This window comes from Malaya genurostris, chromosome 1, assembly GCF_030247185.1.
Source record: "Malaya genurostris strain Urasoe2022 chromosome 1, Malgen_1.1, whole genome shotgun sequence".
In the NCBI taxonomy this organism is placed as follows: domain Eukaryota; kingdom Metazoa; phylum Arthropoda; class Insecta; order Diptera; family Culicidae; genus Malaya; species Malaya genurostris.
The window spans coordinates 100,278,803-100,302,893 of NC_080570.1; the positions used below are offsets into that span (position 1 = coordinate 100,278,803).

At 34.7% G+C, this 24,091-nt stretch overlaps 2 protein-coding genes across 5 annotated transcripts in view; one reads left to right on the plus strand and one right to left on the minus strand.

Annotated features, from left to right (window-relative positions):
* Window positions 1-2,590: 2,590 nt before the first annotated feature.
* LOC131427240 (ubiquitin-like-conjugating enzyme ATG10) lies at window positions 2,591-3,307 on the minus strand. Its single transcript, XM_058590252.1, has 2 exons — window positions 2,998-3,307; window positions 2,591-2,945 (listed from the first exon to the last, which is right to left on the minus strand). The coding sequence occupies exons 1-2, from the start codon at window positions 3,305-3,307 to the stop codon at window positions 2,683-2,685; spliced, it is 573 nt and encodes a 190-aa protein (XP_058446235.1). The 3' UTR covers window positions 2,591-2,682.
* A 174-nt stretch (window positions 3,308-3,481) lies between these two features.
* Window positions 3,482-24,091, plus strand: part of LOC131425233 (guanine nucleotide-releasing factor 2) — a 90,996-nt gene continuing 70,386 nt past the window's right edge. The window contains exon 1 of one of the 4 annotated variants that reach the window (XM_058586954.1): window positions 3,482-4,218. In XM_058586954.1, coding sequence (XP_058442937.1) covers window positions 4,170-4,218 — 49 coding nt within the window. In that variant the 5' untranslated portion in view covers window positions 3,482-4,169. Of the gene's footprint in view, window positions 4,219-19,884; window positions 19,991-20,016; window positions 20,115-24,091 lie in introns of those variants that run through there. The other 3 variants (XM_058586949.1, XM_058586947.1, XM_058586948.1) reach the window with 3 other exon arrangements.

Here is a 24,091-nt window from a genome sequence, read left to right on the forward strand (position 1 = left end):
AAAGTAAAAGATCAACTTCATTTTGAGCAAAACCTTTTATTTAAAGATCATCGTTTAGTGATTCCTACAGAGCTGCAACGTACGATGTGCAAATGGTTGCATGATTCGCATATGGGAATCGAAAAAACGCTAGCACGCGCACGAATTCATGTTTATTGGCCGGGTATTACACAGGATATAATTGAAACAGTCAAAGGATGCACCACATGTGAAAATTTCAAACGAAACAATCAAAAAGAACCTTTGATTCAAGATACCAAACCTGATTATCCTTTTCACAAAGTATCAGTAGATATTTTTGAGTATGGTGGTGATAGTTTTCTCAGCTTGATTGATGCATATTCAGGTCTACTTTGTACCGAGATGTTGAAGGATAAATCGGCTAGTCAAGTAATTAAAGCTCTTGATAACATCTTTTGCCGTTACGGCTACCCCACTGAGATTCGATGCGATAACGTTCCGTTCAATTCCGAGCTGTGCGATAAGTATGCAGATGAATTCAATTTCCGTTTCGTCTTCTCGAGCCCCAGGTATCCTCAAAGTAACGGATTAGCAGAGAAAGGCGTTGCAATAGCGAAAAATTTATTAAAGAGGTGCCTGGAAATAGGAGAGCCCACAATGTTTCAGTACCGATTGTTGGAATATAATAATACACCCGTGGCCAGTATGAAAATGTCCCCTACACAACTATTCTTCGGTCGTTTATTGAAGACCAAGCTTCCTATAAACGCAAGATTATTGCATTGCACTGAAGTCGACGAATTGTTGGTGAAAGATCGTATAAATAAAAAACGAATAATCCAACAGAAATACTACAATCAACATGCAAAACCTTTGTCGATTCTGAACGAGGGAGAGAAAGTGATGTTTAAAAAAAACGGTAAAGAATGGCAATATGGCAAAATTGTTAGAAAAGTGAATGATAGATCATATATTATCGTTGACAATTTCGACAATCATTTTCGTAGAAATCGTCGATTTATATCAAAGACTAACAATAACGTCATAAACACAAGTGATTTACTGTTCGAAGATGGCTTGAACAGAGTAACCAACAATGAAGATTTTCCTATCACAGGACGTACTGCTCCATATGAAAATTCACAAGCTTGTACCAACAATTGTCAGAAAAGTCTCAATGAAAGTATACCGCTGTCAAATGACATACAGGAATCTGGTTCTATGTCATCGATTTATGAAACGGTTTCAGATGGAACGAACACAAGTGACGAAAACGAACATGATGCAAATAATGAGCACTCATCAACATCACATACGCGAAGTGGTCGTACTATCAAACCTCCACAGATGTATGGTGAATGGACAAAGTGAATCGAGTGTTACTCGTTGCAAATTAATTTGTTTCCGCTTCCGTAAATTTCTTTAACCTCGAGTCAGCCGCGAGTAAACGGCTTCCCACTCTAATTTAAAAAAAAAATATGTAAAAAAAAAACAGCGTGTAATAATATAATTAACAATGTAATATCGCGATTGAATCAGCACTGTCATAACCGTAGGGCATCACTTAGTTACTATTTGAGTCCGCCAGAGTATGCACTATTTGTACCTATTGTAGAAACAAACATTAAGAAAGAATAAAGAGAGACTTGTAATGGCTACTGCGTATCGGTGCGGTTATTTTATTCATAAAGAAACTGGAAAATATTAGAGTTAAAAGTTCTATATGGAAGATCTATAATAGAACACAAACTGGAAAAAACGTTTCCCCAGCAAGCCGTTCTAGTTTTATTTATTCGACCAATTCTTCTGTCGAATTTAAAACTGGTCTACGATGCCGTTCTATTTTTTGTATATTTGAAACACGAGTAAAACATTGTTGGGGCTGCCAGTTTTTCTTGGTATAGAATCCAGATTTAAATTTTGTAACTGACATAAATTATGCATCAAGAACTAGAACACTCCTGAACATGCCCTTATGATACGGGAAACGTGCACAGATTTTCACAGACAGGTTTGTAGCTTGATCACAGATTTTTGGAAAAATGACCTGGCATCCCTGGTCTCAAGTGGAATTCACGCGTTTTTTTAGAACGGCCAATAAGCCCCCTGTCAACTTCCACTTTCGAAAGAAATTGCAAGCGAGCTATGAAAGATAGAGTATTAAATTTAACACCAGACGAAAGAGAAAACTTTTGTCTGCCGTTTACTATTATGACTTACTCTCAGCGAGTGCCGAGTCATTCGAAGTTACTCTTCAAAGTGAATGTTGATGGATGGCTTATTGGCCGTTCTCAAAAAAAGGCGTGAATTGTAGAACAGTTTGGTGTTTCTCACATGTCTGGTGTGAAAATTTCCAACACAGACGCAGATATACTTACTTTACTACGTTACTGTTTTCTTTACAGGTCTACTTCTCAGAATCTATAGATTTGGCATTCATTATTTACAAATCAACGGAAGACATTTGAACATTATTCAATTGTAGCATACTATTCTTGCAATAACGCTAGCGAAACGAAAGGGCGCTTAGATTCTTTTTTCTGTTCAAAATAAAAAAAAGTTGTTTTGCACTTTTTTATTAATAAAAAATGTTATAAAAACAATCACTCTGGTTCTTATCATCGTGAATCTATTATCTAATAGACAACTCGCCAACAACTTATAGATTAGATTCCGCTAAATGAAAAAAAAGATTTAGAACATGGTTACTTCCATAACAGTTTATTTAGTCAAAGCAGAATATTCTAAACTAAGATTCAGATTTATAAATGGACCAAAGGATGATATAAACGATACTATAAGGTTGTTACTTTTTCTAAGATTGCAAAGAACGTTCGATGTTTGGCAAGGATGAAGTGCCAAAAATGGTTTGAATAATACAGGGTGTTCCATTTGTGTTAAAATTTGATGTAATTGTTCGGAGCTTTCTGAGCTCAGCTGACGAAATCCTGCCCAAGCTTCTTCAAGCTTAAGTAATGTTCCATCTGAAATAAATAATAATTTATTTTGGGACAATATTTATCGCAAATAGCTTACTTGATTTATGCACATTGAAGTATAATACTGGAACTTGATAGCTTGTACTATAAATTATGTGATACTCAAAGTTATAGAAATCCAAACAACTCATTGGTTTGGAAAGAGAAGGATCATCTTCCAATAATTCATTGAGGCTTTCTTCGTTTTCACTCGTAGGTATAACTAGTGATTGTACAATACTTTTTTTCAAATACGCTGTCCCGGATTGCGATTCGATAAGCTCCCAGTCATCGTGGATTTGAAGCGAAAAATTCAGAAATTGTCGAGCCGCTGCTAAAAATTCTTGCTCTGTTAACGTTCCTGTCATATTACGATTTTGATAGAAAAGCCGATTGAAAACATTTGCTGCATGGGTGTTTACGATGGGAATACGGAAAGAGATAAACGAAGTAAACAAACCTATACAATCATTGCAGTATGTGCAGCTCGAACGTATCAAAAACGAGAATATCTCACTAACACTGATAACCTAGGAAACAAATTTCTATCAAGCACTTTGTGAGTAGTCTTGTATGGGAGCGCAGCAGTTTTTCCGTGTATTCCAAAACTATGAGAAAAAATTAACATAAAAATTTTCAATACGTCCATTGCTATAAAAAGTATAACAAAAGTTAGCATGACCATGTAAAAAGTGTATTAATGTGTTTCTCGACATAGAAATGATGTACAATCGCTGCCAAGTGTTCCGGTGTGGGATATAGAACTATGAGGTGGATGCTTTATAGTTGAGCCCTTTTTGCAAGCTTAGGCAAGTTAATTTACGATTGAAAATACAACGAAAATGACGACATCGTGAACTGCAAGCAGTGAAGAAAAAATGCGTGTGTTCTTTTAGGATACAATTAAGGTTCTACAAATAGAGAGGAATGAGACTGGAAATTGCCTAATATGTGAAAATCGCAAAATGTAAATCCTTAATTATGGAATAAAAAGTGGATGTGTTTTATGGGTGCAAAATAGTTATCAATGTATATATTTGTATATACGATAGCCCGAAGATTTGTGAAAGTGAATTAAAAGGTGCACTGCGGAAATTTGTGCAAACGATTCTATAAAGCCAATGCTTTGTTGAAAAACAGAATTGAAAGAAAGAATTCTAATCTGCAGGATATTATACCTGTACGACCTAAAGAGAAAAAGAGTAGTACAAGTAGTACAGGTTCTCCAAAATGGCAACTCTGAAAAGTGAGAGAACTAGCGCTCCGGCTGCGGGCAACGGTAAGTGATTTTCTTTTTTACATTTTCAACATGTATTTCTGGTCGAATTCTTATGTTACTAGCCAACACGCTCAATCTAGATGCAATTCTATGCTTAATAACAACTTCTTAAGTATGGTTTTTTGTTTTCCACTTCATCTGTGTTGTTTCATTCAAACGTAGAAGTGTAAAGTAGCACCTTACTTGAACAACGGCATTTTAAACATCTTTTTAAAACAACATAATTTGACATATTTTGGAAAAAAATCAATTTCTCAAAAAAAAAACTGTTTTAGAACGTAAAATTGGTGTTAGTAATTGATCAACCTTACGTACACAAAATTACGCGTTTTTTCTGCTAATGATAAATAAGTCATTTTTCATCCTTTTGAAGAAAGATTCTTTATGACTGGAACTTTTTATTCAAGTTTCATGTCGTGAATTATTGCTACTTGCAATTACTAGGCTCTGTAACTCTACTATATATTACATGAAAATGTCTAATACATTAGTTTCACAGATTTTTTTCTGATTTTTTTCGAATGAAATTATTTTTATCTATTTTCTTGTTATTTCTCATATTGAATTGATTGATAAGAATTAGCTTATACTTTGGTTAGAAATTACCGAGTTATACGAATTTTGAAAACCAATCGTTTCGTGCACCTGTTTTTTTTAGTAAGACGTACAAATTTAAACAATATCCGTTATACTTTCAAAGTTGTCTTGATAGCCTACCTCTTCCTGTGATGTATGTTAAAATGTAGAGGCCCTGGACATTACCACAACCTTGAGACAGATTGAATGATGTTGTCACGGACCCAGGGCTTGTCTGTATCCTTACTCAATGGAGAAGGATGCACATCATGGAATTTGCGCTGCACGACCGGTAAACCCACAGAAAAGTAGTCTCGGTAGTCTACCCCATCCTGTGATACTGGTTGAAATACTGAGGATTTCTCGGCTTCTAGTAGCAACATGCATCGAACTAAAAATCCTTCCCTTTCCAAGTGAATCTGCAGGACGGCATCGGTACTGATTAGTATGTAGGGATCAATGCAACTTGCACAATGTATTATCCCCATCATGTTGCTCAAAACAAACTTGTTGCAAATCTTGATTGGTCGTGATCATCATGCTGTGAAAGATATGGAGGTAATACTGTAAGGATTGGGAAACGAAACGTAATTGTAATGATTTTGTGCAACCAGAATGTAAAACAAGTGCAAGTCACAGTCGTTTGTTAAACACTAGCAGCCGAAAAGAAAATATAATATTGTGTAACTCATCTGTTCAGGTTTAAGTAGATTTAATATCCTAACATTTAACTAATTATATATTCACGGTCTTACACATCTTCGTTGCTGTAACATTTGTAACAAATATGCCTTTCGGCAACAAAAAAATAATGCTTGGTTAACAGACCGTGTATTTAGTCTATTTCGTCTAAAAGTAGCAACTATCTCGAGCACAGTTTATGTTCCAAACAGTGTTTTGCCAAGCGCATCCGGCAAAACAGACAATTTTACCGTGCATGACTTCCATTTTTCCTGTGCTCTGGTCAAACAGCATTCATCATTTCGCGAAGCTGAGATTAATTTTACTGAAGCAGAAATGAGTATTTCCTATACTATAATGGAACGAATTCGCAATATGAAATAGTGCAACGCAATGGTGAAACAAAGAACAAATCTGTTGAAAATGATCCATATTCGAATTGGGAAAGTTTGAAACTTACGACTGGTATTGGCGACTGTAATGTAAACTGATTTCGAACATTAGCAAAATCCAAAGCATTACTCTGGTTTCCATAAGCTTTCAAGTCGTCGGATTAAACTTTTAGGTATTTTTGGTAAATTCGAATTGCGTTATATGATATCCGGCATACCGGCAAAGTGAGTTTCATTATTTCCATTGTACGGATGATCATTTTCGGTACACCATATCATATTGTCATGGAACGAATTATAATTTTAAATTCACGTTTAATGTGAGATAAGCCATTCAATGTTATTGAGTTACAAAAAATCTTTCTCCAAAGTGTTGAATTTGATTTTAAAAATTTCTAAGACTTGTAGGTTTGAGTATCTTAAATCATCTATAGCGAAAAGGCTTTTTTGTTCGAGTCACTTAGCAGCTGGAAATAATCAGCTTCTTACGGAAAAAATATTATTTACTGCATTTGCTTTGTATGTACTTCGACAGTCATATTTTGAGTTCTTATTGATTCTATATCGGTCCAAGTATTCCCGAGAGTAATGTATGAAAGGAAATTTTTGATTGCAAACAATTGTCAAGTTCTGGTCTCTTTTACTCTACGTAATATGTTTGTTGTATGGTGCGGTCAAGCAGCTTTATCTGGAGCATTGAAAGTGAAAACGACGATTAGCGGTTGCGTGCTCGAGATAATCGAAGGAAAAAGTATGTTTTAAGTACTGCACCGATCGATTGTTATGATAGCGCAGCATGACCAAAGCCTATGAAAAAGCATATGTAGAACTGTGTATAACACAGCTCGATCAAATTGATAAGATAAAAAGTGAAGCGCATGAATCCGGTAAAACATGATCATCGTTGATCAGAGCTAATATTTTTTCGTCTTTGCCTATTCCGTTTTTATGTCTGATGCAGCACAACTTCAACCGGTCTGGAAAACACGTTTTGCAAACCAAACAGAACCGAATCGCTGCTACGCGGATTGTGGTGCATCTGGTGCCCATTTGTTAGCTATGCGCATGATAAAAAATATTTTAATTCTACGCAATTATATTTCAATGCCGATTGAAAACCTCCTAATGAATATAGAGCGTACACAAAAGATCTGCGTAATTAATGTTTGTGATTGGAAACTTTCGATTTCAAATTTACGTGGAATGGAACATAGATGAGTGCAGTTCATATTAATTTTTAAATAGTTATTTAGCTACTTCAACCGTTTGAATACTGCCATTCCTGAATGTCTTGAAAAAACTGCATATACCGCTAGGTCTTCATTGTTGTAGTTGCTTTATATGAATCTCTATAAAATGCATTTTTGACAGAAAGATTCTCGTTACATTCAAATATTGTTGCAACAACTGTAACTGAAATAAACTGTACATTGCAACAAAACTGTTATAAGGGTATAGCGTAATGGGCAAGTCGATACCATTCACGCAGCCTAACTGTGTTGGGCTCCCAACTCCCAGTTTTCCATTTTTTCTAATATGAATTACCAGGGTCACGCGGTCAAAGTTTTACGATTTTCAATCTTAAACAATTACAACAGATGGTTAAGGGGGTTTATTTTATAATGTTTTAAAAAGTCCCATAAGGTCGATATTTTTGCATAGTAACTTTTTGTTTTTTTAAAATATAAATTGACTATGCAATCACTGTGGGACCCGATTTCGATTCCATTGTATAAAGGATTTTAGAGGAGGAGATTCTACTGCGTCAATAAATAGAAGAAGTGGTATGTTCCATATACAAAAATACGAGGTAGTGTACATTACCTTTATAAATATTATTACCTGAAGTATGAATAACAGTTTTCAGCATCATGATTGTTTTTATTCAACAAGTGAAAAGTAGAAGGCAATACCAAATTTTGCGTTTGAGCGAGAAGTTCAGTAAAATTGTTACAGGTTCTATGTTGAACAATTCATTGGAAATTGGTGGCAGCCCATGTCTTGTCAAACGATTACTCAAGGGTTTAAAAGGTTTCTTAGTTGTTGTCTATAACAGCACAATGAAAACTCATAATGAAAAATAAAGATAATTTGGATGCTTCTACAGGTTTTTTTTATTGAGTTTGGTAATAAGTCTACCAAAATACATCCTTTGTTGAAAGCTAACACTGGTTTTTAAAGACTTGTAAAGAACTATAGAAAGGATTAGAATGTGGTTTTTATTGTTCAGTGAATCTATGTTTTATTTTCTTTTGATGGTCCTCAACTATGGATTTCACAGAAGGATCACAAAAATGTTGATATCGATGTCGACGAATGAGCAGTTGAAGATAGTCCATGATAGGAGAATTAAATTTAGTTTGTCCTAATAGACTAATGTGCTGATAGACTCCTAATTTCAATCATCAATTGCTGTATCGATATTAGTCGAGTTTCCCAAAAATAATTTTAGGTTTCATAGTTTTGCCGAATATTCAGTGACGATTTTGCTGAGCAATCAGTAAACCTTCTGCTGATGATTTCGGCAATATTTGATGTTTGAGAGTGCCGATACTTTCAGAAATTTCAGTTTTTACCGAGATGATTACTGAATACTCGACTGTGTGAATCTCGGCAATTTTTTGCCGAGATTCTGCTAAAAAAGGCGGGAGGGTAATTTCAAAAACATAACTGGATGACGTGAATACGAATAAAACTTACATGCAACATTTTTCACACACAGGAATATCGATAATCGCAAGTACTAGTTGATTGATTGTGAGAATTTTGCAAACTACATAACTTGCATAATTGTAATGGTACGATTATAAGGCGGAACATATTAGAACAAAAAAATACAGTGTTTTGTAGGGGAAAAGACCGATTGAATAAAAAATAAATGTTCAAACTCATTCATAAATAGGGAAAACTACAAAAAATCGTATTTAGTTGTCTAGAATTATCTAAATTTAAGTTGGGAATTAATATGACATAAATTCCAATAACTTACTTGTCAAGCCCATCTCGAAAATACAAATTGTATAGCGATTTGAAAGAATATCCCGAAACCGAATTTAAAAATTCTAAAACTATAAATTATTGATATCCACTCGCCAAGTGTGTAAATAGGATCTACAATTCCTTCAGAAGTCATGAGAAATGGCAAAATATTATTCACTTATAGCAAAGCCTTGGTATTACATTCCTTCTGTTTCAACAGACTTCGCAGCCGATTCAGAGTGTACAGAACCATTGCATGGCTGGTGCTTCTACTGACACTACGAATCCTTCCAGGTCGGGACTCGAACATACCACAACTGGTTTGTATCACCAGTGCCCTATGCATTGAACCGCCAACCCGGGACATATATTCACTTATATACTGATATAACATGGACTTCATAAACTAGATATTTTTAATGAACATCTTACAAACCAGTTGTAATTACATATGAAAAGATCTTGTTTAAATATTATTCAGCTTCTTTATAAAATGATACATAGTTGGAATCAACTAGGTGAAGTTTTGTCATCATGTTGAAGGTTTTGATCTGTAATAAAGCACAATTTTGCAAATAACGAGAAAATCAATTTTGATTTCGGCTTGGCATTTTAATTAGAAATTGACTTTTTTCGGTATTTTAACGATATCAAACTAACTAGAGATTATAAGAGGAGAAAGAATATGAAATCATAGAGCCATAGTACTCAAGGAAGAGCAAGGATGTGAAGAATAAAGTGCGGAAAAGTGAGACGTGACAAGGGTCATTTAAGTAAGCAGAAGGCTTCTCGTATCTAAACTTTTACCTTCTACCAGAGGAGTCGAACTTAGACATCTTAAAGATACGTGTCATCCGAGTCTCTGATATGTCAGAAAGTAAAGGCAAAGGTCGTTTGCCAGTTTAGATACGAGAAGCCTTCTGCTTACTTAAATGACCCTTGTCACGTCTCACTTTTCCGCACTTTATTCTTCACATCCTTGCTCTTCCTTGAGTACTATGGCTCTATGATTTCATATTCTTTCTCCTCTTATAATCTCTAGTTAGTTTGATATCGTTAAAATACCGAAAAAAGTAAAAGTTACTGACTGACCAGAAGTCATAAATAAAAAAGTAAAAAGTAAAAAAAAATTGATGGGATTCCATCACACACAGCGATGAATGGAGCGCTGTCCGTGCGCCGCTTGCACCCTGGGACGCATAGCCATACGCTACAACTCCAGGCACTCAAGCAATAGTTTCGGACAAATCTTCCATTCCGGTGTTATAACTAACTGTATAGAGATGAGAAAATATCAACACAATGAAACACATTGTGTGAGAAACCGTCGTGGGCAGAATGTGACAACTTCTCGTAACTTTACTTTTGCCGGTTCGGACAGTAAATGGCAAACGACCTTTGCCTTTACTTTCTGACATATCAGAGACTCGGATGACTCGTATTTTTAAGATGCCTAAGTTCGACTCCTCTGGTAGAAGGTAAAAGTTTAGATACGAGAAGCCTTCTGCTTACTTAAATGACCCTTGTCACGTCTCACTTTTCCGCACTTTATTCTTCACATCCTTGCTCTTCCTTGAGTACTGTGGCTCTATGATTTCATATTCTTTCTCCTCTTATAATCTCTAGTTAGTTTGATATCGTTAAAATACCGAAAAAAGTAAAAATTACTGACTGACCAGAAGTCATAAATAAAAAAGTAAAAAGTAAAAAGTAAAAAAATATAAATTAATCATAGTTAGTGTCTGTCTTTCTAGCGAACAAAACATGCCGTAAGTCCACTACACTCAACCACTGTACATATTCCGTATTTCTATGTGTCGGTTTTGTACGATACGCTTTGTGCAATGATTCGTTCAATTTATGCGGTTGAAATTTTGTGTGACTTACATTGGCACTGAATTTCACCTTAATGCTTGTCCATACCAAACATTTAAGAAAACTTTAATTTTCAATTATTTGTGATTATCTCATACTACTGAAAATTTCATCATAAATTGCTGACCACATTTCCGATGCTATGGAGAAAAAACTATGTGTCTGTGTTAAAAACAAGAAGAGATATTCGTGATTAAGTTCTACCCATTCTTGTACAGGGTAAATTTAGAAAAGGCATCCCATAGTAAAGTGAGTTGTATTCACAACATAAAAAAATATGTGTGGATGACCGAAATCTTGGTAATGATGGTATTGTGTTAAGTTCGCAGTGCAATCATGCCGTTTATAATTTTCCCATCGAACTGAAATTTTCACTTTCACTTCCGTAAGGAACAAAGAAAGCTCAGTACGGAATGCTTTGAAATTTTAGGCATAGATTGGATTTTCCAGAGTAACAAATGCCCATTTTAAGAATTTTGGAAGAATTATGTTCTGTGTTACTAAAATTCGATTTTGAAAAATATCGTCTATGTGGTTAGCTAGAATCAGTTTTACGGAAGGAGAGTAAAAAAAAAAATGAAATCAGTCATGTGTACTTTTGCACAAACCGGTACTCTATTAGGTACCAAAACCCCTACATGACTACAACCTGTTGGCGCTCAGAACGCCGTCAATTTGTTTCGTTCTTTCGGGACGTCAAGAAAGACCTCACTTCGGTGTAAACAAAGTGACTTGTAAATAGCAAGTACTTTACGCCTGCTTAGCGGATTATGTTGAACTGTGATCAACATAATCTGCTAATTGCACTGATAAGCCGGAGGCGAAACATAAAAAAATGAATCGAAAGAGAATCTGTCATTTGCACTTAGGTGTTAATCTAATGTTCATCGAGAAATTATATTAATCTATCTTCAAATCACCTAGTTCTAAGCGTTTAAAGTTACAGTAGAGCAATTCCAGAAATACTTAGCAGATCATCAGACTCGACCTTCTCCGATTTGGATGAAGCTTTGCACATGGCTTCAGTATGGCAAACCATAAGTTTTTGTACCGATTGAGAGGTCAATCCGACTCACGACTGATTTTTAAATATGGTGTATGTATTTTTGCATTTCACAAAAATTGCCTTTTTCTAATCGTTGTAACTCGATAACCGTTAATTGTACAAAAATGGCATTCAGGAAGAAGTTGTAGGGAATCGATGGAGCACTTTAAAAAAAATATACACTGAAAAAAATTTTTTTCTCAATAATTACAAAATTTTTTATTTAACTTTTTCGAAGTTAAATAAAAAACGTGGTTTTAATTTTTTCTGATAATTTTTGTTTTAAAGCTGTTATTAAACCCTACAGATTGATGGCTATCCCATCCGTGCCTTTTGAAAAATGAAGAAGTTACAGCTAAAACAGTTTACGGGTCTCGTTGTAATTCGGAAACCGTTCATCGTACAAAGATGGCGTCCAGGAAGAAGTTGTAGGGAATCAATAGAGCACTCTGAAAAAAATATACACTGAAAAAAAATGATTTTTTTCTCAATAATTTCAAAATGAACCAAAAGAAATTAAATTGAAAAAAAATCAGGGTTTCGATTTTTTGAATATTTTTATTTTAAAGCTCTTATTAAAACCTGTAGATTGATGGCTTTCTCATCCGTGCCTTTTGAAAAATAAAGTTACAGCTAAAACGATTTACAGATATATTCGAAATTTCAAGTTCTCGTTGAAAGATAATCATTTAAACAGTAGAATTTTATTCTACAGGTTAAAGGCAATAAGTTTGTTCATGATATCATTTCTTCTAAAAGTAGCTTTTCTTGAGATACTTGGATATTTAATTATAACACCATTTTTTATATTTCCATCAATTGTTTATTTGCTTGCTATATCTACAATTATTACACGTTATCACAACTGCGAAACAATTATATGAATGGGCAGAGCAGAGACGTCGAGATGCATTCACGACCATGTCTTTTTGTTACGTGTCACAAGAAGAATATGAACGGGGTGTGACCAAGTGGAGTAGTGTTTATAAGGATACCAAAATGATTCCAGGCACACCGAAATACCATTCTTTCGTTCCGATTTCAGAAACCACAATCGTCATAAGACTGTATTCGAATGACCATGCACGTAGTACTCATACAATTTTCAAAAACTTAAAACCTTAAATATAATTAAGAATGTACATGTAATAATTGGCATGTACATGTAATAATTGTAGATATAGCAAGCAAATAAACAATTCATGGAAATATAAAAAAACGGTGTTATAATTAAATATCCAAGTATCTCAAGAACAGCTACTTTTCGAAGAAAAGATATCATGAACATATTTATTGCCTTTAACTTGTAGAATAATATTGTACTGTCTAAATGATTATCTTTCAACGAAAAATTGAAATTTCGAATATATGGATGGGATAGCCATCAATCTGTAGGTTTTAATAAAAGATTTAAAATAAAAATTATCTAAAAAATATCGAAACCCTGATTTTTTTTAATTAAATTTTTTTGATTCATTTTGAAATTATTGAGAAAAAAATAAAAAAAATTTTCAGTGTATATATTTTTAGAGTGCCCTATTGATTCTCTACAACTTCTTGCTGGACGCCATTTATGTACGATGAACGGATTCCGAATTACAACGAGACCCGTAAATTGTTTTAGCTGTAACTTCTTCAATTTTTCAAAAGAAACGGATGGGATAGCCATCAACCTGTAGGTTTCAATAACAGCTTTAAAATAAAAATTATCAAAAAAAATTAAAACCATGCTTTTTTTATTTAACTTTTTCGGATTATTTTGTAATTATTCAGCAAAAATCAAAATATTTTTTCAGCGAATATGTTTTTTAGAGTGCCCAATCGATTCCCTGCAACTTCTTCCTGAACGCCATTTTTGTATAATTAACGGTTTCTAAGTTACAACGATTTGAAAAAGGCAATTTTTGTGAAATGCAAAAATACATACGCCCTTTTTAAAAATCAGTCGTGAGTCGGATTGACCTCTCAATCGGTTCAAAAACTTATGGTTTGCCATACTGAAGCTATGTGCAAAGTTTCATCCAAATCGGAGAAAGTAGATTCTGATTTTGTCACTTTTTCGTCTACTCATACCTGGAATTGCTCAGTAATTCTGCGTCTTTCAAACGCAAATCTCAAAATAACTCAGTGAAAGAAAAAGAAAATGATTATCTTAGTAGTATATCTCATAGTAGAACAACATAGGAATCGTGTACAAATTCCGGAAATTGTTAGTAATACGATACTATTTCTTTAAACAAACTTACGGAATGGGTGATACGTTTGTATTCGTGAAAATTTTGTATGAACAGTAAACCATTAATTTCTTTAATACTGAACTATTTTTAGCTATTGACGCTACGTTAGGTTATGTAAACGATTTACGTTATCAAAATCAAAGGTTTGAACAACTACTTTTTTCAGCCAGACCAATTATTTCAGTTCAGTGGCAACAAGTAAAATCAACATTATCAATCTTTCAAAAGCCAGAAAGCCATTTCGAAAGAAAAACCTTTTTTATTCTACCCAGTGGTGTAATGATGCCTTTCTCACGTTACGTTATATTCAAAAACTTTTTATGTGATAATAACTACCATAACCTTTTCAATTTGTAAACAATTATGTCAAGTTAATATAGATTTAAATATGGCAACCCTGCACGCTATACAAAATTGAACAAAGCACGCTGTGTGTTTGGCGGTGGTGTTTACTTTTTCCGTACCAGCACATACCGATGCGCACCGGTTTCGCATCATTTTGTATGTCAGTTTGAAAGTTTTGACACTCATCATACTATAATTTCGAAACCGGAAGTCAGATCTGGATGAAACTGCACAGTATTTTTTAAGACAATGAGAGCTTTAATTTGAATCATGATTTGTGAAAGTCGCTTTAACCGTTGCTGAGAAATTGAAGTGAGTTTCCTTTTTGGAGCTTTTCTTCACTGTTACCGGTGCTTTCGGAAGCGGAAACCGGAAACTACTAGCTCCAAAGTAGATTTATATATCCACTAAATAACAAGATCTGCGAACTAAATGAATTAACCAGTAAGTTTTATAAAAAATTGACTTGCGAAAAAATACTTATAAAAATGAAAATTTTTCAATTATTGCACTGTAATACCGGAACCGGAAGTCGGATCTGAATCAACTTTACGGGGACTTTTTACAGAGTTTCAAGACCTTTTATTTGCATTTTAGTTTGTAAAAATCGGTTATGAATTTCCCGAGAAAAATGAATGCGCATATTTTCGTAGATTTGCATTACCTTGTAATTCTGGAAACGGAAATCCGATGAAGGTAAAATTCAATAGCAGTCTATGGGATGTCTAAGTTTGTGAAAATCGGTTCAGTCATCTCTGAGAAATGTGAGTGACAAATTTTTCCATTTTGGTGATGCGTAACACCCATGCATAATTCCAGAACCGAAAGTCAGTTTGGGATAAAATTCAATAGCAGTATATGAGACTGTAAGACCTTTCATTTGAATACTAGTTTGAAAAACGGTTCAGCCATCTTTGAAAAAATCGAGTGACATTATTTGTCACATACACACATACATACAAGTACAGACATTTTGTGATCTCGACGAACTGTCGGTTTTTACAGTGATTGCATAGCCTTTCTATATGAGAAAGGCAAAAATAGGTTTATTCTCAAGCGGAATAATTTAACTAGTTGGTTGAAATTCTAATTAGCAGAAATCATTGTCTTTTCTCGTTTTCTAACAGAATATATTGCGATCATTCGAATTTCAATCGCAAATAAATAAAAAACTCACTGAAGAATGAATATTCCTATGTATTTTGACAGCTTCATTCAAAAACATCATCGTTTTAACCACAGCGCTATCTACATGTCGAACTGTCGTTAGATACATGGTGTGCAGCAAACGAGAATAAGCTTAACATATCTGGCATACCCACATTGACAGATTCCGTTTTGTGTGAAAGTTCGTACTGTGCTGAACGGTGCAGTATTTTTTCAGACATGGCGAAAAACCTCCCTATACTGACCGAAGCAGAAGTGCTATGCCTAGTGTGAAGCAACGATAAAAACCGTCGACCGTGCAAGAGGAATCAAGAGGATGACATCATTATGGCATGCTGTGATTGGCTCGTTAAAACATCGGTCAATTCAACCCGATTTTTCAAGAGTGTACTATTAACATACTAAAACGATGTTGCGTTACGTGTTTAAATTGAATGTTCCCGAATCGATTGGTAGTTAAATTATATAAGCGCATTTATAATGCCAAAAGGGAGATAAGCTTAACTGTTCACGGATACAAATCCAATGCATGTACCATGATTTATTAATGTAATTAATAATAGGTATGATCTCATGAAAAGACACGTTTCATGATTTTCATAATTTCTTAATCATGGTACCGATAATTGATTGTTAACCATGTTGAAACTACCGCGATATCACATTACTGAACGTCGCCTATAAGGTAACCTCCCAAATCGCTTGTCGTTGTATATCACCAATAACTATGAAATTCGTAGGGTCGTCCCATGCCGGATTGACTAGGACCCGTGCCACTACGCATCGTATACTCGTGATAAGACAAGTACTCCGGAAATGCCTTGAATACAACGTAGCTACGCATCACCTATTCATAGACTTCAAAGCAGCATACGGCTCAAAACCAGCAACGAATATAGCAACCATAGGTCGTCGTTGAAGCACATGCTTTGCTATTATTGTCACTCAAATCATTGTAAAATAAATTCAGTTTCTGTTTTTTATCGCCCTATAGCACCTTCCCACTTTCCTAATAATACACACAATAATTGTGCACATTCGATCTTCGTTAGTAATCAACCGAATCAGTAATAAAAAAATGGCACTGCATGCTGCACCCTCATCTATGTGAAACAATGCGAGAATGAAATAATACTTGTATGTTCGATGTTCTTCAGAGTAAATCATCGACGGTGCAGCGTGGTTGATGCATAGATTTCGCATTGATTGCAAACATGACATGCTCCGGCGAATTGCCGCAGAAGGCAAGTAAGCGTTTATGTATAGATGATGCACCCAGTCTATATTTAAATAGACCTCTTCACTACATTTATACAGCAGCACTAGGCACTGAAGCGTCGTTTTCATAATACTCCACTCAACGAATCCTCTTTTGTAGATGCTTCTTGTTACCACTATTTATGATTAACAATGTTGATGATGCTGCAGCTTCGAGCATTTTTCGATAGTGTTTCAATAGTTTACATTAACAGAGTACTTACGGAGCATATATAAACATTACGTGAAATGTTTGTTCTTTTCGCTGTTGAAATCGGTCCAGCGTGACAAATACAAAACAAAACTCACTTTTGTTAGATGGATAAGCTTTTTACTCGTTTGTTATCGTCACAACACACTTTCGATTGGCTATTCGATGCATAACACTACAATCTTCCATGCATATGATGGGTGAAACAGCTTCACGATAAATATTCGTATTTCAAGTAATTCGATTGATTTATATTCGTTTAGTATTTCAAGTAAGTTGTATTATTGTAATCAGTATATACGAGTACAGTTACCGAATAACTTTATCATGATGGAGAAATATTAAATTTTTAAAGAACGATAAATAATTCAGGCTCTAAACGCTCACTGAAAATGTAAGTATAATCCACTTACGTTCTTTTTTTTGCCCTCTTCCGTAGTCGTTCGATTATTTTTCAATGCAAAAAAAGTATATTAACTTCAAGTTCAAAATTTGACGTGGTTATTCTAGCGCAATGGACAAACAAAGTTGATGTAATTTAACCCATTTCTGACAAAATGTATTATGCATTTTGGGTATCAGTTTTACATTGCATGCGATATTTGAAAGGAAGGATGGTTAAGATAGAATCAATTCTTTTCGAAAATGCAACTTGAAAATTTAGAACTGATATCGATTTGGCTCATCCGTAAAAGAAACAGATGAATTCCGACGTTATAAGTATTGAAAAAATGAATTGATTTGGTTTAAATAGTTTGAGTAATACATTCCAATTTCACGGTTGGTTTTCTGTCGATTTCTTGTTCTATCCACTCGTATGTTCACGTAACTTTTCATAAATGTGCGATTTAAATAAATTTCAACTGTCATGTATTTAGTTTATGTAAAATATGTCATGGGGGAGAGCTTCAGGGGCGCTCTCACTGTTATTCATTGGTTCACAATTCCAGTCATCGTTCATTGATTCGTCGTCGTTGTTTTTAGATGCATTTCCGTGGAGGTTCTCTACTATCTTTTTGTTTATCCAGGCATTGGGTTCGTTGTTAAAAGTTAAGAGTACTGAAGTAGATTTCCTCTTATCCAGTTTCGCACAGGACTTGCCACAATGATCAGCTTTCTGACAATCTGACGTGTAGGCAGCTAAGTCTCGAAGATTAACTATGATTTAGATGTTAGACTAATAATAAGATGGTATAGAGTTTTATAAGTCCTTGAGATACGTCGCAAACGTATGCCTTTCAAGATACTCGGTAGCAATTCCAGAAATTATCAGCACAGAAGGTGGCAAAATCGTGATCAACTTGCTCTGGTTCAGATAAAACTTTGCACACATCTCCAGTATGACAATCCATTTTTTGCATGGATTTCACTCAAGACTGATTTTTAAATGTATTTTTACATGTAATTCGGAAACTGTTATTGATTTTCCTTCATTTTTTGCCTCTCTCATATAGAAAAGCTATGCAATCACAGTGAAAACCCACTTTTGAACCGATTTTCGGAGTGCAGAGTGTCATATACCATTCGACTCAGCTCGTCGAGATTGCAGAAGGTCTGTGTGTGTATGTATATGTGTAAGTGCAAAAATATGCATTTTCTCCGAGATGGTTTGGAGCGATTTTCACAATCTTAGATTCATATGAAAGGTGTTATAGTCCCATAGAACGCTATTGAGTTTTATTGTGGTCGGACTTTCGGCTCCAGGGTTATACGGAGATATGTGCGAAAAATGGCATCAAGATATGCATTTAATTTTCCCTTAACCGATTTTCATAATCTAAAATTCGTATGAAAGGCCATGCTTTCCCATAGAACGCTATAACATTTTATTCAGATCCGATTTCCGGTTCAAGAGTTACAGGGTGATATGTTCAAAAATTGCAAAAAATCAGCATTCCATGTTCTTGTAGATGCCTGAACCGATTTTCACTTACTTCCGGTTCCGAATTACATGGTGATGAGTAGAAAAACATTTATTTCAAGAGTGTGTTTCTAGGTAAAAAGGAAAGCCATAAAAAACTTACGTTGTGTAGGTCTTGTTAGTTATTGGCTATAAAAATTGATTTAAGAGATATCGGTAATCAGATCCCTGTTTCGGATGTATCGAAAATAGTAGTCAAAAATCTTCATCATTCAAAGCGATGAAGCAAAAAGGAGAACATTTCTTCTAAATTTGTCTCAAAACTGTTCCTATATGAAAGTTATGTTATTTGCTGGCCAAACAACCCCAGTTCCCGGTTCCGGAAGCACCAGTTCAAAAACTTCAATACAAGGGAACGTGCCATTTGAGCCAAATAGTTATGAATGAGATATTCACCATACAAAGTTTTAGTACTCACACTCATACACAAACATTATATTTTCACGATTTCGTAGGACATAACTAAAACATCAAGTGACTTTGTTTATTTTTGTTATGCAGGTTTTAATTTTCTGATCGTCCGCTTTTCGGTTCGGTCGCACATGAAAATTACCAAAAAATACGGATAATTATGTTTTGTGTTATCTCTTCAAATGTGCATGAAATAATATTTTTTCATAAGTTTGCGTATTGAAATCAAACAACAATATTGGTCATGTTGATGATGCTGCTAGTGAATAGTGGTGACGACGACGACTACGGTGATTATTAATGTATCCACCAGATGGAATTCCAACACGACTGGCGTAACAAGCAGGAGCGCACAAAATCGCAGCAAACTGTAAAAAGTCCCCTCGAACCGCAACCCAACACTGCGGCGGTTTGTTGTTAGTGCCTGACAAGTTACTTTCCTCTACTAATTCGATTCGGTTTGGTAGGTTGCTGAGTACTAACACATCACAGTGAACAGAGAAGCGTACTCGTGAGTCGTGACGGGGCGGCCGTTTGGGCCAAGTTGGCTAATTTCTCGCAGTTTGATTTTCCCTCTAGGATAGGATAGTCGATAGTAAACAAGCGTGCGGTGGCAGCCGGTTATTTAGCGTTTCGTTCGCCAACCACCAAGTTGACGTCGGTGATAGAGTTTCGGTCGGTTGTATTTGTTCCTTATTCAAACGGTTTCGGGCATCGCTCCCTCATAATAAAACTCCTCTTTAGGCAAAACAAGTGTTGAATAAGATTTCAGTCGAGCTCAAAGAGTGATATGTGTTTCGTAAGAGAATGTGGATAAATATTGAATAAATCGTGCAACACCATTTAGATTTGTTATTAGGATCAGACCACGAAATGAGATGAATGGAAGCGTTGAAGAATAATGCAAGTCTAGGCAAATCAACGTGCATAGTTTAGGTCTTCTCTGTTTGGCATTGATGATAAACAAAATAGTTCTCTTAATCATCTGATCTTATTTTTACCGGTAAAAGGAAACTGACTAATAATTTGTTGTGCAATAAGCCGAAAATACATTCGAAATGTAGCAAATAGTTTAGTAAAAACAAAACTATTTGCAAATCCCGCCGGAAACTACATCGGCATATGCATATGTGAATACAATTCGGTTTTTTTATTTAAAAAAAATCTAGTTACATGTGTTAGGGATTGATTTTTCATACTTTAAATTTAAGGCACCCTCTAATACCTAAACGTTTCTCCAAGTTCCGTTGGTTTTCTATCTCCAAAACTAAGCACTTACTACTATTCATTTGTGCTTCTTCATTCTTCTATTAGAATTAGGATAGATCTGCTATTCCTGACTAATAAATTACCCCAAATGATAGAATAGGAACATGTTCGTTCGATCGCAAAACGTGCTCCGCTATAATACAATTATTGCACAATTTGCATAATTTTTATTGTAATACTAACCTGTTCGGATCAAAGATTTTAATATTGACAATACTTTGGACTGAAAAAAATATTGTTTCGGGCAAAGGTCAATTTAAATTAGCTTCTTATTGATTGATATATTCACAAGTTTATGTAAAAACGTAAATTTATTGTCACTGTTTTTAAGCAAATATGCTTTTTTGAAGCGCTTTTCTTTATTTGATATATTTATCTCGAACAACTAGTCAGCTCCGATCTATGTGGTATTATATTAGATTAGATTAGATTAGATTAGATTAGACTAGATTAGATAAGATCTCATGTCGAATGCGATACGCAATATCACAGTTTAGTCGAACCAACTTCAAAAATAATCCTTTTCGATTCGATTCTAGATGTATAATATTTGTTTTTGGCTTGGGTTCCTGGTCAGGAAATTGAATATTATCCGACATTCTATGTATCCGTAAAATTTATGGATTGCTCTCGCAAACGCAATTTTGATATGAAAAGCAAGACATAAGTGTTGAAATGTTTTTCGAAGGATCAATTATATCTGCAGCTTTGCTTTATTCACCAAAACAGGCATTTGATTCCATTCAAATCTGGAAGACATAGTAGTAGATTGAAGCGGGTTAAAACAAACAGGGCTCATGAGCTAAGACTATAGTGGGATTGAATAAAAACGAACGAAAAAACTTTCACATTACGTCAGTACTGGGAGTTTGATTTCCCAATTAAAAATTGCTTCGCTTATTCTTACTAGAATATATCATATACATCGTTACGCGATTGTTCGCTTTAATTTATCATACAAAGCCTTGGTAGTTCGTCGTGGTCTTGTCGACCAGTGTATTATAGAACGTTAACGAATACTAATATCAATCATGCTTACACATATTAGAAGAATTCCTTGAACTAAAATAACTTAAATATTTATTTCGAAAAAAGATTAAAATTGTGTGAAATTGATTACTGTTTCATCTTTTCGTACTTCCGGTTCGCTTATTCAAATTTCCTAATCAAAAAGTGAGTCCAAGTCTGAAAAAAAATAATTCAGGCACTGAAAAAGAAGTAGAAAAAGCGCTTCTACATTAAAATATAAATTAAATTATTAAATTGACGTACTCACATTTGCTGCAATATCGAAAACCACGCCATATTTCGACAAATAAAATCTTATATTGAGAAATTGTGTTTACACAGTTATGTGTTATTACCTAAAAAGTACCGCATGATTTATGTTTCTCACGTAAATCGATGCCACCAGGATGTCGAAAACTAATTGAATGGTCAATCACTAGTTTTGTTGTTACACTTTAACATGAGGGTGAAGTGAATATGATTAGAATAGTTTCATTACATTATAAGAATTTCAATAGTTAAACGTCGTAGATTTTCCATAACAGTATGTATATTCATCGAATTAAGCGAAAGAGAAAGGGTGCAATGGTTTACTATTCACGCCCTCATCAATTGGTTCCGTGTCACTATTGTTGACAGAAACATTAGTAACTCGTAACCAGACGGTGGCATTTTGCTGTCTCGTTTCTGTTATTTTCCCAGACATTAGGTAGTGAACAATTGACAATATTAGCATGTTACCAACTGATTGTCATTGGTAAACAGTGATTTACATGGTAGTCTCATTTCCTGACCGAAAGCTACATAGTAAGGTATACACGCTCATTCTTGTTCATGGCCGTATGCGATACGTTCGAAAGTATATCAAATTCGTATTTTCGTTTACGTTCGAATCAATCACACTTTTAAACATCGCACATGCATAAAAACAACGCCCATCCAACTTTAAACTATCGGTTCTGGTGCAGATTTGAGTTGTAATTAAAATTTGTTGATATCATTTGTAATTTGACTTTTTTTCGCTGATTTTGTATCATCATGCTTGCTTTCGTCCGTATCGAACACTCGACGAACACATGCTTCGAACGAATGCGAACAAGCCATTCTTGTTTTCACTCGAATGTGTACGAACGCGATTCCTGTGCAAAAGAAGGATCGGCAGCGCAGGTAGTTTCTTTGGGAAGATTCCAAGCATCAAGGAAGTTACGAATGCTACATAATAAATAAATATCGTACTCAGGACTAACTTTATTCAAGACGGTAAATGCAATTTTCAAGTTAAACTTCGTGCAAAGTAAAAAAAGCATTTAAAATAGCAGTCCGATCAAAAGTATCTGCGATTAATATGTTGCATTTTTCTTGCAATTTGGTCGTTTTCGATAGTCTACATATTTATTACATTGGTAAAATCATGCATTTAATATAAAATAAAGTATGTTTACCCATGGCGTATTTTCCATAAAGTACCTAATAGATGTAAAATTTAATCCCCAAAAATATGGAACCGCGTATATATTCAAAGGCTCGCCAGAAAAAAACAGCATTTTACTATGACTGCTATGCTTTCTAAATGTTTATGCAAAACACAAATTTATGATTTGATTGCAAATCACCTTTAGATTCGAAAATAAATTTGTTGAATATTCGTTAAACTTTTTTCAATGTGTTCGAACGGTCGATTCGCATCATTATACTGACGAATCGAACCCCTCGGCATTTTGTCTATTCGTCCGTAAACGAGAATGGATTTTTCATTCGTACGAATGATGTTCGAATACACGTATTGTTTGAAGCTAAACTGGCATACATTCTAGTGTTTCGCATATGGTTAATCAAAAGAATTGAACTGATTTCATCAAGGCTTAGCATTTATTGGAAGCAGTTTACTGATATTTGAATATTTTGTGGCAAACGAGTCGCGTTCGAATTCATTCGAGTGAAAACAAGAATGGCTTATTCGTATTCGTTCGAAAGTACCCGTTCGTCGTATGGTCGATACGGATGTAAACAAAAGCCATGTGTGACAGACGTACGCCATTCAGGATACCGAGAGGATAGAATTCTCCCTCACTTCCTTTGCGATAGAACATGATGATAGTACACATACTTAGGCGTCATACACAAACTACGTTACGTCAAATTTCAGAAAAGCTCCATCTCCTCTCTTGTTGCTTTTAGCAAGTTCGATAGCTTTCAACTTTTTATAGATTTGATAGTATACAACATTATTAGTTTTGTTCAGTTGAAGCAAATGTACTTGTTTTGGATTGAAATGAATTTGCTCAAAAAAGTGAAATTTTAAATTCTTATATAGTAGGATTTTATACTGATTGAAATTTCTTTCGCCCCATTGTTTTTCGATAAATTATGATGTTGTGATCGTTGCGTTTTTTTCTATCGCCCCAACCGTGAACGGTGAATTGTGTCGACCGTCTCAGATGAAATGTGAAAATGAAATGGACTTACGATGTTCATTCAATACACACGGTAAACTAGATG